Source organism: Ranitomeya imitator, chromosome 5 (assembly GCF_032444005.1).
Source record: "Ranitomeya imitator isolate aRanImi1 chromosome 5, aRanImi1.pri, whole genome shotgun sequence".
In the NCBI taxonomy this organism is placed as follows: Eukaryota; Metazoa; Chordata; class Amphibia; order Anura; family Dendrobatidae; genus Ranitomeya; species Ranitomeya imitator.
The window spans coordinates 32492584-32513094 of NC_091286.1; the positions used below are offsets into that span (position 1 = coordinate 32492584).

The 20511-nt window shown below is 40.1% G+C and overlaps 1 protein-coding gene across 1 annotated transcript in view; it reads right to left on the reverse strand.

Moving 5' to 3' along the window:
- Nucleotides 1-4486: 4486 nt before the first annotated feature.
- Nucleotides 4487-20511, reverse strand: part of KCNK2 (potassium two pore domain channel subfamily K member 2) — a 132724-nt gene continuing 116699 nt past the window's right edge. Inside the window, exon 7 of the mRNA XM_069768497.1 lies at nucleotides 4487-9700. Coding sequence (XP_069624598.1) covers nucleotides 9383-9700 — 318 coding nt within the window. The 3' untranslated portion in view covers nucleotides 4487-9382. The remainder of the gene's footprint in view (nucleotides 9701-20511) is intronic.

Sequence of the window (20511 nt, forward strand, 5' to 3'; positions counted from 1 at the left end):
GCGCTCCTAAAGGTTGACAGTTGGAACCGTCGGCGCGGTAGAGCCAGTGACCTAAACTGAGCACTATCCAATATTGCTAGCAGAGGTAACGTTGCCTCTGCAGCATGGGAAGAGCAAGGGGCTCTACATCTGGCTGCATCCAGCAATCTGGCCAGCCCCCGGATAAAGGCTGCTTGCCAAAACGCACATTGGGATTTGACGCCATTCCAACAGGTGGAGATGAATGCAGGTAAACCCATAGATACGAGTATATCTTCCTAACTCGTTTACCACTGAAATAACTTTTTTATAGGTTATTTGCAGCCTCATAAAACTTTACAGGGTCTTTTATTCTATTTTTATTCATTATATCTGCTGCTTAACATACTTTGTATCCTTAGCTATCTCATCCCCTCCTGTTACGTGTTGTCCCTAGTGTTTTCTCACTGTGCTTTACTTTTTAATCATATATAACCCAACATGTTTAAGGACTCTTTCACACGTCCTGATATTTCCGGTACTGGATGTTCATGTGTCTGTGTGTGTAATACTTGTGGCACATGTGTGGCAAACGTGTGCCGCCCATGTGCCGCATCAGCACCACACGGACGGCCACTGTGGAAGAAGCGCTACAGTAAGCGCTGTTCCCCGGCGGCGGGTGCTGAAGACGGATCTCATCATTCTCCCCTGCTCTGCCGGCGATCGGCGCGAGCAGAAGAGAATGATGAGAGTTATATTAAAGCCAGAATGATGACAGCAGGTGGGGGCTTTTGGGACTATTACTCCCATCATCTGACACCTGCTGCCACTAATAACAGCAACGGCAGGAGCAGATGATGGGAGTATTCATCACCTGCCTCCGGCGATATAACTAAATAAATTAATTAAAAACTCGCCGTGTGATGCCCCTATTTTCTTTAACCAACCAAGCAAAACTCACAGTTGGGGGCTGCAACCCTCAGCTTCATCAAGGTTGGTTATCAAGAATAGAGGGGTCCCCACACTGTTTTTTAATTATTTAAATAAATAATTTTTAAAAACGCGGTGGGGTCCCCCCATTTTTGACAACCAGCTTTGCTAAAGCTCACGGCTGGGGGCTGATATTCTCAGGCTGGTAAGGGGCCATTGATATAGCCCCCCCAGCCTAAAAACAGCAACCCACAGCTGCCCAGAAAAGGCACATCTATTAAATGTGCCAATTCTGGCATTTTGCCCGGCTCTTCCCACTTGCCCTGTAACGGTGGCAAGTGGGGATCATACTTGTGGGGTTGATGTCACCTTTGTATTGTCAGGTGACATCAAGCCCATGGCTTAGTAATGGAAAGGTATCTATAAGACACCTCTCCATTACTAATCCTATAGTTATATGGTAAATAAAGTCACAGCCAGAGTAAAGTCTTTTAATTGAAAAAATGAGACAGACTCCTTTAATAATCTCAATTAAAACTTAGTTAAGACCTTGCCTAATTCCACCAAAGCCCTCGATCTCCTGTAATATAAGTAAAATAAGAAGACGACACTATGCTATACCTGTCCGTCGTTGTGTCACACGTCGTAATCCATTTCTGGGGCTTAATAGTTTTCAACCTGGATGGTGCCAAGCTGCAACTATCCAGGCTGAGAACCATTGATGAATGAGCTGCTGCTAGTGCAGCATCATTGATCAGTGGTGACATCATCACTGGCATTTTCCCACGGTCCTGATGTCACCGCAGTTCAGCCAGGCCTCAATGATGTCACCGCTGGTAAAACCAATGGTGTCGTTCAAAAGTACAAATCGTCCCGCAAAATATAAGCCCTCACATGGCCATATTGATGGAAAAATAAAGAAGTTATGGCTCTGGGAAGGAGGGGAGCGAAAACCGAAAACGCTAAAAAAAGCTCCGGGGGTGAAGGGGTTAAAGAGGCGGTCCAAAGCTAATATTGATTTTCATCCTAAATTCTTCTCTTTTTATTTTAATAACGTAATAGTTTTTGTAATATGAATGAATGAAAAATTTCGTACCCTTCCCTCTGTAATCTAATAGCTTTATTTCTTTTTGACCAGGATGTATAGCTCTACAAACTTCAGATTTCATCCCCTATCTGCAGTAATCATTGACCATTATTGAATAATTGGAGGATGTCCCAACATGCAAACTCCACACCAATCCGCAGAACAATGGTCCAGTGCTCTCCGGATGGACTGTACCGAGCTGCAGTACCGGACCGAGCCGCAGTACCGGACCGAGCCGCAGTACCAAACTGAGCCACAGTACCGGGCCGAGCTACAGTACCGGACACAGCCACACTCACATGGTCGCCTCCGTGTGTGTCCTTACCATTAGATCATTCATATAAAATCCTCAGACCTCGTTAAGCGAGAGATTGCTGTGATTTTTCTGTCTTTGCATTTATTTTTCATACGACTGTATGCTACATTAACCACATTAAACTTTTAGGAGCTGAGACCTTAAATAAATCCCCGTGTAACTGCTATGACCGGGAGGACATGAATAAATCACACATTTTACCCTCTTAGATGTGTTCTGCATGTATTGCCATTCTGCACAAAATCCTGCAGAAATCCGCTCATTTTACAGGCAGTGAAATTGTGTTCACAGCAGGAACAATTTTGCAAAAAATATGAATATTAATGAAAAAATAATATTGTTACATGCTAGTACCAACTGCAATGAGCTCGATATGTGAATGAATGAAGATTCTAGTTTGCTGCCCTTAACTAGTGTGAACAGAGCTTAAGGTTATGTGCCCACATTGCAGAATGTTCACAGAATTTTCCTGAACAAAGCCGGACTCCTTTCGCAGGAAATCCGCTTGCGTTTTTTTCACTTTTTTGGTGTATTTTTCCAGAGCGTCCCAATACTATACTATATAGTGGCAAATCCGCAGATTTTCCACAAAATTAATGAACATGCTGCGTTTTTTTTTTGCTGAAAAAACGCAGCATGGGCACAAAAATTGCGGAATGCATTAAAAAAATGGGATGCTTAAAATAAGCATTTTTAAAGTGTTTTTGCAGCGGAAAACAGCCGCAAAAACGCTAAAAATCGCTAAAAATCCGGAATGTGGGCACACAGCCTAAAAGAGTTGTACATGCAAATGTTATCACTTATCCAAAAGATAAGTAAAAGATAAATGATTGCTGGGGGTCCCATTGCTGGAGACCCCTCCAATCACAAGGACAGGGGTCCCAAAATTCTTTATGTGAATGGAGTGTTAGGCTATGTTCACACAATGAGTTTTTGGTGAGTGTTTTTATGCTGCAGATTTTTGAAAAATTTGATTTTTGAAAAATTGTAAGTAACCAATTTTACTTAATGGGTGCAGAAAATATGCAACATCAAAAATTCACCAAAACCTCATCGTTGAAACATAGCCCAAGTGGCTCCATTTCCGGTCGATAGGATTGGTGGTCGTACATGTTCAGTGCAGCTTTTGACCCTTCCACTATTGAGATCGGTGGGTGTCTCAGCAGTCAGACCCCCAGCATTCATGCATTTATTATCATCTGGATGGGTAGTACATGTTGTTTTTGGGACAATCCCTTTACATTTCTGCAGTCTGATGTCCAGCTAAGGTGGATGAAAACAAAAATATTTACCTTCATCTTAACGCAGCTCCAGCTAGGGGCCGTGTCTGGTATTGCAGCTCAGCCTTATTCATTTTCAGTTGCAATTCCGGTCACTACCATGGGGCAAGGGTGGCGCTATTTCACTTGAATTTGGCTAAGCGGCCATACTAACTTAAATACTGTATTTTTTGGACTATAAGACGCACCGGACCATAAGACGCACCCCAAATTTGGGGTGAAAATTGCAGAAAAAAAGATTTTTTTATAAGATGGGGGTCTGTCTTATTGTCCGAATTTACAGTATCTTACCTGAGGGCTGGCGGTGGCAGAGCAGGGTCACAGGAGGCATGGTGTTGGCAGAGGTGCGGTGATGCAGTGGGCGATATGGCGTGCACCTGAGCAGGGTCCCTTCCTGTTTAGGTGGGCGACGCCACGGCCTGGTGTCCATGGAGGGGTTGCAGCAGTGCTGTGGTGGCGGCAGAGGTGTGGGGATGATGAGGCGCAGTGAGCGGATTTAGATCTTGGCTTCAGGAAAATGGCTGCCACGATCTCCATTTGCGCACGAGTGGCCTCCCGCGGTCATTTTCCTGAAGCCCCGGGAAGCAGAGCACTCCATCTGCGCATGCTCGGCCTCAGGAAGATGGCAACCGCCACCGATAAAGCCATGATTCACCCGGCTCTGCTGCTTACCTTGGATACCCGGTCGCTGTGGAAGGGACCCCGCTCACGCCATACCGCTCACTGCGCATCATCATTCCCGCACCTCTGCCGCTGCCACACCACTGCCGGTAAGCCTGCATTCCAACTATAAGACGCACCCCCCATTTTCCTCACATTTTTTTGGGGAAAAAAGTGCGTCTTATAGTGCAAAAAATACGGTACATTACCTTTTACTAAGATATCTGTTAAATGAATAAACCAGAACATAAATCGTCTGTTTTGTAAAATATAATTTAATAAAATTAAAAACTCTTCCATGAGTGTTCCATTGTCCATGAAATCATCAACGTCCATTCTGTATTCCCTAATGATACATTGTACAGGCATACTGATCATCTGCAATGTTACAATCTCGGCAGTTGCGATACTATTTGCACCCGTTCCTTGTGCTGTGCTCATTAGTTTAGTCTCATATGTGGAATCCATGTTACCTGTAGGAGGCAGGAAAACAAAAATGGGAAAACACCGAAAAAAGGTAAAGTGGAAATAACAGTGTTCTGCCCTGTGGATATTGCTCATCCTGAAAGCTACCGCCCATACTGCACGAAGGATGTCGTCAGCGGACATCTTATTGCCTCCGGATTGTTACTTGGAGAATCGTTGGTTCATACTTGGAGCCTTTGGATACGTTTCTCTGTTCTGGTTACTTTTCACGTTTTAGGTTCATTACTGTCTGTCCAGAATTTATTAAATAAATTTGCATATTATAGGCAGAAACAAGTCTTAGAATGATTCTATTCAGTATATTTATAAAGCCAAGTTTGTAATCACATTCTAACATTACCTTTAAACGTGACCTATCGCTTGCCTTAAATGTTTTATTTTTTAATTTTATTTCTTCATGCCTGATATAAATGCCGCTGTTCTCCTGAATCCGGCGTAGTTTCTCTTTTCTTCCTGCGCCTCTCCGTTCCTGAGATACGGCCCTTTCTCCCCTTTTTATAAATCTAGTCCTTTTAGCCAAGTGGGCGTGATAGTCAACTCTTCTCTGTGTGTGTGTCTTCTTAAGGTACAAGCCCAGTTGGCTAAAAAAGACTAGATTTATACAGGAAAAAGGGGGTCATATCTCAGGAACCGAGAGGTGCAGGGAAAAAAGAAAAACATCGCCGGATTCAGCAGAACAGCCGAATTTATACGAGGTAAAAAAAAATACATATTTATGACACATGGTTGATCATTTTTAAGCAGGGGCTGATAATGTCATACAGAGTTTTTTAAAGTCTTAAAGGTGAGAATGATGCCGTTTCTCATGCCGGTTAGATGGAGACCTTTAAGGGTAAGTTTGCAATTATGTTAAACCTCTGAGTTTCATCATGGCCATTTCCTTCCTGATATATTACAAGGGGGGATTTGTCCTAAGAATCCCAGCCTTTAGAACACCCAGTAGTCTCATTGAATGAAATCAGAATGTAACCTTCTGGATATTCTGGTATATCAGGAAAATTAAAATTTAAAAGGGTTATCCAGTTATTTAACCATAATTTATTGTGCGTAACATAGTAATTTAAGACCCCTGATCTTTAGTTAGCTCCTTCAGTCTTGGGTTCAGAAACTCATCTTCTGACCTTGTGCTCCACACAGGAATGACCAGCCTTTAATGGCACACCATCTGTGCAGTTTATGAAGGGGGCTGGCCGACTGCATATTTCAAACCCTAAGCCAGTCCCTTTCTCTTTTCAAGCATTGGTGATGTAGTAACACAGAAAGCTCTCTCGAGTATCGAGCACAGGACTGGAAGTGGAACATAGGAGGCATAAACTCTTCTATAGGGTCCCCCAACCGTCACATATAATTTATATAATATTGGTTTTCTCATAAGGGGTAGGAAGCCCAAAGCATCCGCGTCACTACACCAGTATATTTATGCCCCTACTTCCTCAAATAAGTTTTATACAGTTGATTTCCCGACTTGCTAGATGAAAAGAATCTAAAGTAAGGGATCCCATTATTACCTCTATATGTGTTAGTATAGCATATAGAAAGGGGATATGCAAAGGTACTTTGGGTACGTTATGAGTGGGCGTGGCTTGAGGGGGCGGAGCATTACACAGTGATTCCAAGGACACCAAAGGGAGAAGTCTTGTGTTATACTTCCTCCCCTAAGATTACACATCATTGAATGCACACCGGGTGAAATAAGTATTGAAAACGTCACCAATTTTGTAAGTAAATATATTTCTAAAGGTGCTATTGACCTGAAAATCTCACCAGGTGTAGGTAACAACCCATCCAACCACACAGGCAAAGAAATCAAACCACAGAAGTCCATAAATTAAGTTATGTGTAACAATGGGAAATGACACAGGGAAAAAGTATTGAATACACTGACTGAAATGTAATTCTTCATACAAAAGCTTTTGTTGGTGATGACAGCTTCAAGACAAATCCTGCATGGAGAAACTAGTTGCAGGCATTGCTCACGTGTGATTTTGGCCCATTCTTCCACACAAACATTCTTCACATACTGAAGGTCCTGTGGGCTCCTTCTATTAACTCTCAGCTTTAGTTCCTTTCACACATTTTCTATTGGATTCAGGTCAGGTGATTGGCTCGGCCATTCTAACATCTTTATTTTCTTTCTCTCTACTGAGAGTTTCCTTGGCTGTGTGTTTGGGATCATTGTCTTACTGAAATGTCCACCTTCGCTTGAGCTTCATCATCCTGGAGATGGCAGTATATTTTTATGAAGAATGTCTCGGTACATTTGTCCATTCATTCTTCCCTCAATAACATGAAATGTGCCAGTACCATAGTCTGAAAAACAGCCCTACACCATGATGTTCCCACCTCCAAACTTCACTGTTGGTATGGTGTTTTTAGGGTGATATACAGTGCCTTTTGGCCACCAAACATGGTATATATTATGGCATCCAAAGAGTTCAATTTTGGTCTCATCTGACCTGACTATAGTCTCCCAGTATTTCAAGGGCTTGTCTAAATGTTGTTTAACAAATTTTAAATGCTCTTGAACTTGCTTTTTGCTCAGCAATGGAGTCTTGTGTGGTGAGTGTGCACACAGGCCATGGACGTCGAGCGCATTACTTTTTTTTTTTTAAACAATTGTATCTGCTGATTTCAGGTCTTTCTGTGGCTCACCACGGGTGGTCCTTGGCTCTTGGACAACTCTTCTTTCAGTTTATGGTGAAATAATGTTCTTTTCACTTCTGGATTATGGCCCCAACAGTGGAATCTTCACTGGAACCATCAGTAGTTTAAAAATTCTTCTGTCAATAGGTTTTCCAACAATAAGGTTTTGAAGGTCTTGAGATAGCTCACTGATTTTACCCATCATAAGACATTTCTTGTGTGGCACCTTTTTATAGAACATCAGATGAACCAGCTGATATTATTCTTCATTAAGTAGTAGAATTGCTTTCTAATTAGTGATAGATAGATAGATAGATAGATAGATAGATTCCAGCTGGTGTCATGACTTTTCATAGCTTTTTGCACCTTTCTTTCTTCATATCCCTAATACTTTTACCCTGTGTCATTTCTCATTATTAAACATAACTTAACTTATGGACATTATGGTTTGATTTTGCCTGTATGGATAGGGTGGGTTGTTACCGACATCTGGTGAGAATTTCATGTCAATATTTTTTAGAACCTTTAACAATAACCTTTTAGAAATATATTTGCTTAGAAAATTGGTGACATGTTCAATACTTATTTCACCAGTTACATGTTCCTAATTTAGAACTTAACTAGATAATCCATAAATGGTCCAGTCATCATCAGTCTTGTTGACGACTTTTGATCTTAAAAATAATTTAAATTTTTAAATTACTGTTACCAGTCAAGAAGACCCTTTAATCCATGGTCAACACATAAATTGCTCTACAGAGTTTAAAACTATACTTCCTAGTGTAAAATTAAGAAAGAAGTTAAAAATGATGAATAAAAGTGCCTTTACATGGATCGATCATCATCCAAAATTAATGTAGCCAGCCATTTTTGTCTTTTGTGGGCCACACAATGAGATAACAACACAGATTCACCAAAAATGTCAGTTTCCTTTGTCGCTGGCTATGGATCCCAATTGTAAGACCAGTGAACAAAGATGTACAGTATATTATTTTTATATAAAACCTATTTGCTAAAATGTTTTATCACTATTAGAGGTTTACATAAAATTGAAGTGATCTTGCAGAAAAATTCGGTCTGTTGCAAAAAGCGGGACACATCACTCTCAATTGTCAACATTGTTTGTATGAAAGAAAGGCAATGTCATATCTGGGCCGATTTCTCTTCCCTTGTTTCCTAAGATTGTTATACCTGTGAAAAGGAGGGGAAACCAAATGTTCCCACCCATGAGGAAGGAATATAGGGACAATTTAAGTTGGGATATCACTTTTACCCAGCCACCTCTATGACCATATGTACCCTTGACTACCACTGGGGAAATCTAGGTAATGGCATCAATGATGGCTAAGTTTATTAATTATTTTAGCAACATGAGTTTAAATTTTACCCCTTCCACAAACAAAATAAAAAAAACTCAAATTTTTGTTTTCAGGTGTTTGACATTCCACTTATGACTACTGTAGCTTTAGCGTTTCTTACATCTTCTATCTTTTCCTGACACGTGCATTGAGGCACCATTGTACGCTCTCGTCAAGCAAAAGTAAATTTGCCAATAAAATACATTCCTCATGCCTAAATTAAAAAAATAACAGCTATGGAGGTTGTGTGATCTATGCGCGAATAAGGCACTGATAGAAAGTTTCTTAGGTTATAGGCTGTACAGTATTTCGTAACAACTTCTCCAGTTACAAAAACATAGTCCATGGACCGTCCATTCCATTTGACAGTCAGATCCCAATTTCTAGATTTTGGGGGGGGGGGTTTTCCCCCGAAATTATTGAGATTATAATATATAACATTGCATGTATTATGGCACATTAGAAAAAAAAAAAACAGTCTGGGCACCAAAAGGCATCAGACGTTGTGAAATTCAAGAGTCTTTTTGAACTACATTTTGGATAGTTGTTAGTGTTGATTGTTAGCCTTTGTCATTTTCCGAGCTCATGCAGGCTTTAAAAATGCTGGTAGTCTTTATTATGGCAAATGTAGTTTTTAGGCGACAGTGGAGTCGGTAGGCGAGAGCTACTTCATGTTTTCAATGACGGCGATCTCTTCAGCAGCACAGTGAGGAGTCAATCCATTCAGGTACATGCTGTCGGATCTCATCATCGAGGACAGCACCTCTTTCTCACTGGTCAGGTGGTTGACCGATAAGGTTCTCTTGCAAGGAGTCATTTCTTGACTTGGGCTCATACTAAGTTCTGCGGACAGCTTTCGCTTGATAGAGGTAGCCCGTTGGAACTTGTCATAGATCTCCACACTCAGACGCCTCCGGGTCTCCTTGAACTCTGCTGTTACATTTGCTGTCCACTCGGCAGCATGTGCCCTGAATTCTCCAACCTGTAGAGAGGCAGAAATAGAGATAGTGTAAGAGATTTGGTTTACAAATAAGCATAACATGGTCATTATGGGGTCAACTGGTTTATAAAATCCACTTATTCTGTGTTTGGTATGGTATTCTTTGGTGTTCTAATCCATCTTCACTTTCTAATCATACAGGAGGTTAGACCAGGAGATCAGAGCTGTATCTTTTTTATCTCCCACATGGAGAAACCTGCTCAAAGTTATCATGGGGTGTGTTCTTTTTTTTCTCCAGTATGTTGCTGCCTGTATGATTGGATAGTGAAAACTATCTGATAATGTTCATTCAGCCCTGGAGGACTTAGCACAAGCAAGCACTACATGGTTGTTCCAATGATATTAATAGAGAATGTGTCATGCTTAAATTCCTCTATGGATAGGTTCTTCAGAAAGACAACTTTAATTGTTAGTGGTCCCAGCAACAAGACAACATAAAATTAACTTGGGGAACCAAACTAACAAAAAAGGATCACCTGGTATGTGACCTTTCAACCCCAAACTATTATCACTAGAAGAAAGCTAAATATATGGCTGTTTGTCCATGTAATGCATAAATGCTTTGGGTGCACAAAAATGGAAATGGGGCAGAGCAGCAATTGACTTTGGAACAAAGAGGCAAAAGACCTCTTTAAACTGGTAGACTTTCCTCGAAGACATTTATTTGCCCACTAAATGCCAGTAATAAATATGGATACGGATTGTTGTGGTGAGTCTTAGGGTTAATGAAGGAGTGAAACTTCCAAAAAGATGTCATTGCTTTCTCTTGATAAAACATGAAGGTGCAAACCTTTGTTCTCTAAGGGTTTTCACATTGCAGATGCAAAGCCATGCCCACATTCGGTGGCCAATGTTTGCACAATTTTAATGGTATCAGCTCCATTTACCCCAATGAATTATTTCACCATTGGCCACCATATGCGGGTGTGTTTGTGGCTGCACATGGCAGATGCAGCCCGAACTAAGGCGCCTTTCACATTGTGTTCTTGCCCGCATTCGTTAGTCCCACCAAGGCTTGCGTCCAAACTACCCCCGCAGAACGGGATTCGGGAGCATGCGCCGATAAGGCCATAGAATATACTGGTGCCATCAGGGCCAACATGTGCTCTGACATGCATAATTTTCACCAAGAACAAAAGGATAATGTGTATTCTATTTTAGTTAGAGAGTGTCTAAGGTCCTGACCATGCAATATTTCATGTTATGGCTATCGTAATAGTCCTTTGATATAGTTTTGCATCCAAAAAGCAGTTGTGATACCCCAATAATGAACAACAAGATAACTGGAAAAAACTATATAACAGATCAGATCAAGGGTTAATTGGGAGCTATTAGGAGTTAGAAGCTTCTAGGTATTCTATGTAAAACTTTTCAGATGATGAGATGGAGTTCAGTGCTCTTAAAGTCTCCTACATAAGCATCGGTGACCAATTACTTTTTCAAATTAATCTGTGGGTATAATTTTTTTGCTACTGAAGCTGATATTATGGTTGTATAGATCCTAGTACAACAATAAAAATGATACTTGTCTTGTAGTAATCCGATGAGCCAGTGCTGAGATATTGAGTTTTATGCAAATTACCCTGGAAGTGCATTATGAGTGCACTGACACGCCCCCAATGCACTTCCAGGTGAATTTGCATGTGGCTTCAAAGCTTGATTTCTCAGTGCTGGCACATCAGATCTCTACAAAACAGGTATCATTTTTATTGTTACGATACGACCTATACAGCCGTATCACTGGTTTCTGTAGTGAACTCATCCTGACATAGTGCCTTTAAATGGCAACATGAAGCAATTTACAGCAAAATGTAATTATGATTTCTGCATTACGTTCCATGTTAGGTCTCCCAAGTAGACGAGCGTTAATGAGTGAAGCGTCATGATAGGAGAGGTCAGTAGAGTTTTTAGTCGGAGGCGCAGAGCTAACCTAATCTATAATTATTACTTTCTAATGTCTTGTATCCAGGAATATATTAAATCAAGTCTTATTGAAGTTCTCTCCGTCTCTTCTAAGCACTCGCTACACTTCATAATTATGGGAGCACTTTGTATTCTGATTGATCAAGAGAATTTCTGTTGCATTAGTGAAAATTGGATTCAATTTGTCCTCCGCACACGGTGGTAAACAGACTGATATATATTCCTGGAAACATAAATGGCTGCAGAATTAGATCTCATTTATTTTCCATTAATTTAAAATATAATTCTTAAAGAACAGTGACCGCCATATACGAGACGGTGTTCTCTTGTTTGTAACACTTTGATCCAGATCAGAATATTTTTCGTTTCAGGACTTTTTTTTTTCTGTACAAATGCCATCAAGGTTTTAAAAAAATCCATCGATGTCATGATCATTGTTCATAAAGAGGAAGAAAATCTACTGCATACAGCAATGCGAAGGTATGGTATCTCAAAGGGTCCTTATGGGGCATGTTTTTCGCACAGATTAATATTCACTGCTTAAAAAAAATCCAACATATAAAATAAAAAGCATTCAGAAGTGCAATATGGGCCTAGAGCAGATTATGGTCACGAACATGGAACTGTAATATATAGATAATATACAAATTTTTTTCTTCCAAAACAATGAAAAGAAATCTAGTACAATGCCCAGATAAATAGTGCCATAAAATGCACAGATAAGCAGTGTTAAGTAGGGCAAAGAAAAGAGTCCCATACAGAATCTGTAAAAAAAAGGGAGAGACAATACATGTACATGCCTCCTTATTAGCAATTGTCGTTTACTGGTAAACAGTGTCTTTCCTTTCCCAGATAGCGCCATTCAATTTCAAGATAAATAGTGCTAAATAGTAGCAAGAAAATACTATCCTATAACATATCTAAAAAAGAGAAATACGTGACCCTTTTATTTCTATGGAGCGCAGTTCCCAGATAGCGTCACACAATGCCCAGATAAAGTGTGCTAAATCGTAACAAGAAAATACTATCCTATAACATATCTACAAAAGGGAAATATGAGACCCTTTTATTTCTATGGAGTGCAGTTCCCATATAGCGTCACACAATGCCCAGATAAATAGTGCTAAATCGTAACAAGAAAATACTATCCTATAACATATCTACAAAAGGGAAATACGTGACCCTTTTATTTCTATGGAGTGCAGTTCCCAGATAGCGTCAAACAATGCCAAGACAAAGAGTGCTAAATCGTAACAAGAAAATACTATCCTATAACATATCTACAAAAGGGAAATACGTGACCCTTTTATTTCTATGGAGCGCAGTTCCCAGATAGCGTCACACAATGCCCAGATAAAGAGTGCTAAATAGTAACAAGAAAATACTATCCTATAACATATCTACAAAAGGGAAATATGAGACCCTTTTATTTCTATGGAGTGCAGTTCCCATATAGCGTCACACAATGCCCAGATAAATAGTGCTAAATCGTAACAAGAAAATACTATCCTATAACACAGGGGTCCCCAACTCCAGTCCTCAAGGCCCACCAACATGTCATGTTTTCAGGATTTCCTTAGTCTTGCCCAGGTAATAATTGCATCACCTGTGCAATGCAAAGGAAATCCTGAAAACATGACCTGTTGGTGGGCCTTGAGGACTGGAGTTGGGGACCTCTGCTATAACATATCTACAAAAGGGAAATACGTGACCCTTTTATTTCTATGGAGTGCAGTTCCCAGATAGCGTCAAACAATGCCAAGATAAAGAGTGCTAAATCGTAACAAGAAAATACTATCTTATAACATATCTAAAATAGAGAAATACGAGACCCTTTTATTTCTATGGAGTGCAGTTCCCCGATAGCGTCACACAATGCCCAGATACAGTGTGCTAAATCTTAACAAGAAAATACTATCCTATAACATATCTAAAATAGAGAAATACGAGACCATTTTATTTCTATGGAGCGCAGTTCCAAGATAGCGTCACACAATGCCCAGATAAAGTGTGCTAAATCGTAACAAGAAAATACTATCCTATAACATATCTAAAATAGAGAAATACGAGACCCTTTTATTTCTATGGAGTGCAGTTCCCCGATAGCGTCACACAATGCCCAGATACAGTGTGCTAAATCGTAACAAGAAAATACTATCCTATAACATATCTAAAATAGAGAAATACGAGACCATTTTATTTCTATGGAGCGCAGTTCCAAGATAGCGTCACACAATGCCCAGATAAAGTGTGCTAAATCGTAACAAGAAAATACTATCCTATAACATATCTAAAATAGAGAAATACGAGACCCTTTTATTTCTATGGAGTGCAGTTCCCCGATAGCGTCACACAATGCCCAGATACAGTGTGCTAAATCGTAACAAGAAAATACTATCCTATAACATATCTAAAATAGAGAAATACGAGACCATTTTATTTCTATGGAGCGCAGTTCCAAGATAGCGTCACACAATGCCCAGATAAAGTGTGCTAAATCGTAACAAGAAAATACTATCCTATAACATATCTAAAATAGAGAAATACGAGACCCTTTTATTTCTATGGAGTGCAGTTCCCCGATAGCGTCACACAATGCCCAGATACAGTGTGCTAAATCGTAACAAGAAAATACTATCCTATAACATATCTACAATAGGGAAATACGTGACCCTTTTATTTCTATGGAGTGCAGTTCCCCGATAGCGTCACACAATGCCCAGATAAATAGTGCTAAATCGTAACAAGAAAATACTATCCTATAACATATCTACAATAGGGAAATACGAGACCCTTTTATTTCTATGGAGTGCAGTTCCCCGATAGCGTCACACAATGCCCAGATACAGTGTGCTAAATCTTAACAAGAAAATACTATCCTATAACATATCTAAAATAGAGAAATACGAGACCCTTTTATTTCTATGGAGCGCAGTTCCAAGATAGCGTCACACAATGCCCAGATAAAGTGTGCTAAATCGTAACAAGAAAATACTATCCTATAACATATCTAAAATAGAGAAATACGAGACCCTTTTATTTCTATGGAGTGCAGTTCCCCGATAGCGTCACACAATGCCCAGATACAGTGTGCTAAATCGTAACAAGAAAATACTATCCTATAACATATCTACAATAGGGAAATACGTGACCCTTTTATTTCTATGGAGTGCAGTTCCCAGATAGCGTCACACAATGCCCAGATAAATAGTGCTAAATAGTAACAAGAAAATACTATCTTATAGCACACTTAGAAAAGGAAATATGAGACCCGTTTATTTCTATAGAGTGCCCCTTTAATGATAAACATTGCCATACTTTTCCAGATAACGTCATACAATGCCCAAGTAAATAGTCCTAAATAGTAACAAGAAATAGCCTCATATAGTACGTGTAAAAAAGGACCCTGTTATTGCTATGCAGTGCTCCTTTACTGATAAACAGTTCCGTAAATTGCCTAGATAGTGCCTTACAATATACTGTGCTAACTAATGCCAAGAAAATAGTGTACAGTATCTGTAAAAATAAAACATATATGTTATAATTATTAGTGTCATATAGTCCTCATTTACTGGTAACAGTTCCATACATTGCCCAGATAGCACCTTATATCAGCCAGATAAATGGTGCTAAAAACAGTAGTAAAAACATAAATAGCATCATACATTACTTATAAAAAAAAGCCATATACCACTTTATTAATGCTAAACAGTGTCCTATTACTGGTAGCCAGTGACATAAATAGCACAGAGAGTGCCTTTCAGTAAATGGTGCTAAATAGTGGCAAGAAAACAGTCTTTTATGGCACACATATACAGAGTGCCTTGAGAAAGTATTCATACCTTGTGAACTTTTACAATTTTTTTCCCATTACACCCAGAAACTCTAATGTAATTTATTGGAATTTTATGCAATATACCCACACAAAGTAGCACGTATTTATGAATTGTAAAGGAAATAATGCATGGTCTTTTAATCATTTTAAAAATCTAAATTAGAAAATTGTGACGTGATTTGTATTGATCCCCATGTAGTGTGATACCCTAAATAAAAACCTGAATGACCAATTGCTCCCATAACTCGCATAGTTAGTACATTGCATGCACCCATGTGTAATTTCTTCTCAGTATAACTACAGCTGTTCTGTGAAGGCCTCACAGGTTTTGTTTGAGAACATTAGGGATCAAACAGCATCATGAAAAACCAAGGAACACACCAGACAGGTCAGGGATAAAGTTTTAGAGGAGAGTAAAGTTGGGTTAGGTTATAAAATAATAGCTCAAGCTCTGAACATTTCACAGAGCACTGTTTAATCCATCATCCAAAAATTGAAAGAGTATGGCACAACCCAAACCTACCGAGGCATGGTCATCCACCTAAACTGACATTCCAGGTAAGGATAGTACTAATTAGAAAAGCAGATAAGAGGCCCATTGTCACTCTGGAAGAGCTCAGGTGGGAGAATCTGTCCACAGGACAACTATTATTCGTATACTCCACAAATCAGGCCTTTATGGAACAGTGGCAAGAAGAAGTTCAGTTTGCAGTTTGCAAAGCCATGTAGGGGGACAAAGCTAGCATGTGGAAGAAGGTGCTCTGGTCAGATGAGACCAAAGTAGAACTTTATGAGCTAAATGCAAAACGCTATGTATGGCGTAAAAATAACCCTCACTTCATCCCAAAAACATCTCCACCGTCAAACATGGTGGTGATAGCTTCATGCTCTGGGGAGGGAGGCTATTTAAAAATAACAAATACAGTTATACTCACCTAACACCTAATTCCACTGAATCCTCCTGTAATAAAACAAAAATAATAAACAACAATATCCCTCACCTATCCATCATTCTGCCCCACGCCGTAATCCATGTCTGGAGAAAAAATAGTTTTCAACTTGGACATTGCCAAGATGCGACCGTCCAGGCTGAGAACCACTGGTGAATGAGCAGCTTCAGTGACCGGCGGTGACGTCATCGAGGTTGCCTCCTGTCACTGAAGTTGTGTCTACACTGAGCAGAACTGCAGTGACCTCGGTGAGATCCCTGCTAGCACCGTGAGCTAGCAGGGATTTCACCGCAGATTACTCAAGGCGTCTCTGAGGGTTTAGCGATGGTCAATAGAGAAGATCTATGTTCTTCCAGCTGGGGCTGTGGTCCCCTAAGCTGACATCCTGTAGAATGTTCCTGGCTGTGGTTTTGAAAAGTCTCTCTGATTCTCCTTGCAGAATGATAGAAATCCCTTTTAATACCCAAATCTATGGCTCAGGTCATCATCCACAGGTCATTGGGGAGGTAGGATGAATTTAACTTTCATTGTTTGAGTATTTAATCAATCTGCAAAGTTGGTCCTTCTCTGTTTTGCAAGTCAACAAACTAGCTAGCCTTGTATAATGTGTAATCAACATATTAACAAACATCAATTGTTCCATGACCCTGCATCCTTGTCCTCCAGAGATAACAGACATTATGTTTCAACAAACATCAACTCAAGTGTCAACATTCAGACAATATGACAATAGTTCATGTTTTATGACCAACCAAAGAGAGAAACATATAAATTCACTAGTCAACATTCAGACAATAGCCTATGTCTCCGGGCCTACTGAATTATGCCAGACGTTAAGAAAATAGAGGTAATATAGTACTTTAAAAAGGACTATTCATATCTCTACAATTAGTTTTAAACACTATCTTTTTACTGTAAAATAATGGCCTACATTGCCCAGATAGCACATCAAAATGCCCAGATAAATAGTGCTCATAAATATGAAGATAAGAGTTCCATATAGAGCCTTTTCACTGATAGACAGAGCTTTAAGGTACCTTCACACTCAGCAACTTTCCAACGAGAACGACAACGATCCGTGACGTTGCAGCGTCCTGGATAGCGATCTCGTTGTGTTTGACACGCAGCAGCGATCTGGATCCCGCTGTGATATCGCTGGTCGGAGCTAGAAGTCCAGAAGTTTATTTGGTCGTCAGGTCGGCGTGTATCGTCGTGTTTGACAGCAAAAGCAACGATGCCAGCAACATTTTACATGGAGCGAACAACCAGCGAGAATGATAAGTGAGTCGACGTTACGTCACAGGATCGCTCCTGCATCGTTCTGGTGTTGCCGTGTTTGATGTCTCTACCGCAACCTAAACAGCGACGCTGCAGCGATCGGCTCGTTGTCTATATCGCTGCAGCGTCGCTGAGTGTGACGGTACCTTTACACTTCCCAGATAGCGCCTTACAATGCCCAGATAAATGGTGTTCAATAATGATAAGAAAATTGCCTTATATAGGTGTTTTTGTTGTTGAAAGGTCTAAATATACTACTTTATTAGTGCTACACAGTGCCCATTTACTAATTAACAGTGCCAAGCATTGCTCAGGTAGCATCTTACAGTGCCCAGATAAACAATACCAAGTACAACTAAAAAAAATAGTCTTATATAGTTGCTCTAGCAAAAAACATACATGCATGCCCCGGTATAAGCGCTATACTGTGTCCCTGTAATAGTATACACTGCTAATTATTGTGATACTGGGGGCACTTAGGGCCAGCTGTAAAATCTGGAGGATATATAGAGCAACATTTCCGTAGAGATGTCTCCAATGTAATTCCAGGCCAGAGCAAAGGAGACAATTGCCACAACCGAGAGAGGAGGTGTATACTGTTCCCATGCTGAAATTCCCCCTCATAAATGTTAATACCAGACAGCCTTAATTAATGAAAGAAAGGTAGTGAAATCTACTCCTCTGTCATCTGCAGAGCTCCATAAATGTCGTTCCAATGTAACGATGCTTCGAGCATCTTCTAGCCCATGCAGTGATGAATGTAAATACATGAGATAGCCGTGGCGGTGATATATACCAGTATATCTCAGACATTTCTAATGTCAGCATTACATATTTTGCTCACAGTAATGAAACAGCTTGCTTCATTAACAAGTATGTAATGTTCTTCATATCCATTATGTACAGTAAATGAATTCCTCGTGGGCTGTAAATCCACCTGCGATGTGAGATCCGGGGGAGATTAAGATGTAGGAATAATAAAGCAATCTTGTGTCACAAACTGTGTTTACCACATCTATTTGTATAATTTACAGTCATGGACGAAAGTGTTGGCACCCTTGAAATCGCTCCAGAAAATGAAATATTTTTCCTAGGTAATGATTTGCAATTACACATGCTTTGTTATACACACGTTTATTTCATTTGTATGTTTTGGATCAACATACAAAAAAATCAAATTTGGACATCATTTCTCACAAAACCCCAAAAATGGGCTGATCAAAATTCTTTGCACCTTTCCAAAATTGTGTGTAAACAACTTTTGTTTCAAGCATGTGATGTTCGTTCAATCTCACCTGTGGCAAGTAACGGGTGTGGGCAATATGAAAATAACAGTTGAAACCAGATAAAAAGGAGGGACGTTGACTCGATCTTTGCATTGTGTGTCTGTGTGTGCTATACTAAGCACGAAGAACAGAAAGAGGAGAACTGTCTGAGGACTTGAGAAACCAAAATTGATGAAAAATATCAACAATCTCCATATCCATTGATCTTGATGTTCCTTTACCAATGATGTGCAACATAATCAAGAAATTTACAACCCATGCCACTGTAGCTAATCTCCCTGGTTATGGACGACACAGAAAAAATGATGAAAATTTGAAACGCAGAATAGTCCAGATGGTGCATAAGCAGCCCCAATTTCAAAAGAAATTCAAGCTATCCTGTAGGCTCAGGGTGCATCAGTGTCAACTCAAACTATTCGTCAACTTTTGAATGAAATGAAACGCTAGCAAGCCCCCACTGCTGACAGATGTATAGAAATGCTATACTGCAGTTTGCCAAAATGTTCGTAAGTAAGCCAAAATCCTTCTGAGAAAGAATTCTGTGGACTGACGAGACCAAGGTAAAGCTTTTTGGTAAAGCACATCATTCTACTATTTACTGAAAATGGAATGAGGCCTGCAAAGAAAGGAACACAGTACCTCATGTCAAATATAGAGGAGGTTCAAAGATGTTTTGAGGTTGTTTTCCTGCCTCTGGCACTGGTTGGTTGCATTGACTGAGTGCATCATGTAATCTGAACGTTACCAAAGGATTTTGTGCCTAGTGTTAGAAAGCTGGGTTTGCGTCCTACGTCATGGGTCTTCCAGCAGGTCAAGGACCACAAACATATTTCAAGAACCACTCAGAAATGGATGGAAACAAAGCGCTGGAAAGTTCTGAATTGGCAGCAATGAGTCCAGATCTAAATCCAATTGAACCCTTGTGAAGAGATCTTAAAATTGCTGTTGGGAGAAGGCGCCTTCAAATATGAGAGACCTGGAGCAGTCTGCAAAATAAGAGAGGTCCAAAATTCCAATGATTGGAGTTATTTATTCCAAAAGGTGTGCAACCAAATATTGAGTTGAGTATAGCAAAACATGTGTAATTGCAATATTTTTTTTGTGACCGTTACCTCTAATTTCTGGTCAATCAGAAGTTCAGATCACAAGATGGTGGATGGGATTGGAGCAGCACTGGGAACAGCTGAAGACAGCGGGTGGTGAATATAAGACTAGGGACAGGGAACTTAGTTTAACCGCACCACTCCAGCACTGAAATGAAAAAACCCCACTGGAGTGGTGCTTTAACATTTCAATTGATTATCCACTCTTCCCATCTACCACTCATCTGTCTCTAACCTCCTCTCTAGGACCTTTCATAGCTTTCTAGTTCTTAACATTATTGCAGCCATTTATGTCTTATCGGGAAGTGAAGTGCATGCTTTGGAAAGCCGGAATGGGACATACATCTCAGAAGGCTTCTCCACACCCTACTTCCCTGGACTGACACGTATATCCATGAGTGTGCATGTAGGCAGTGGC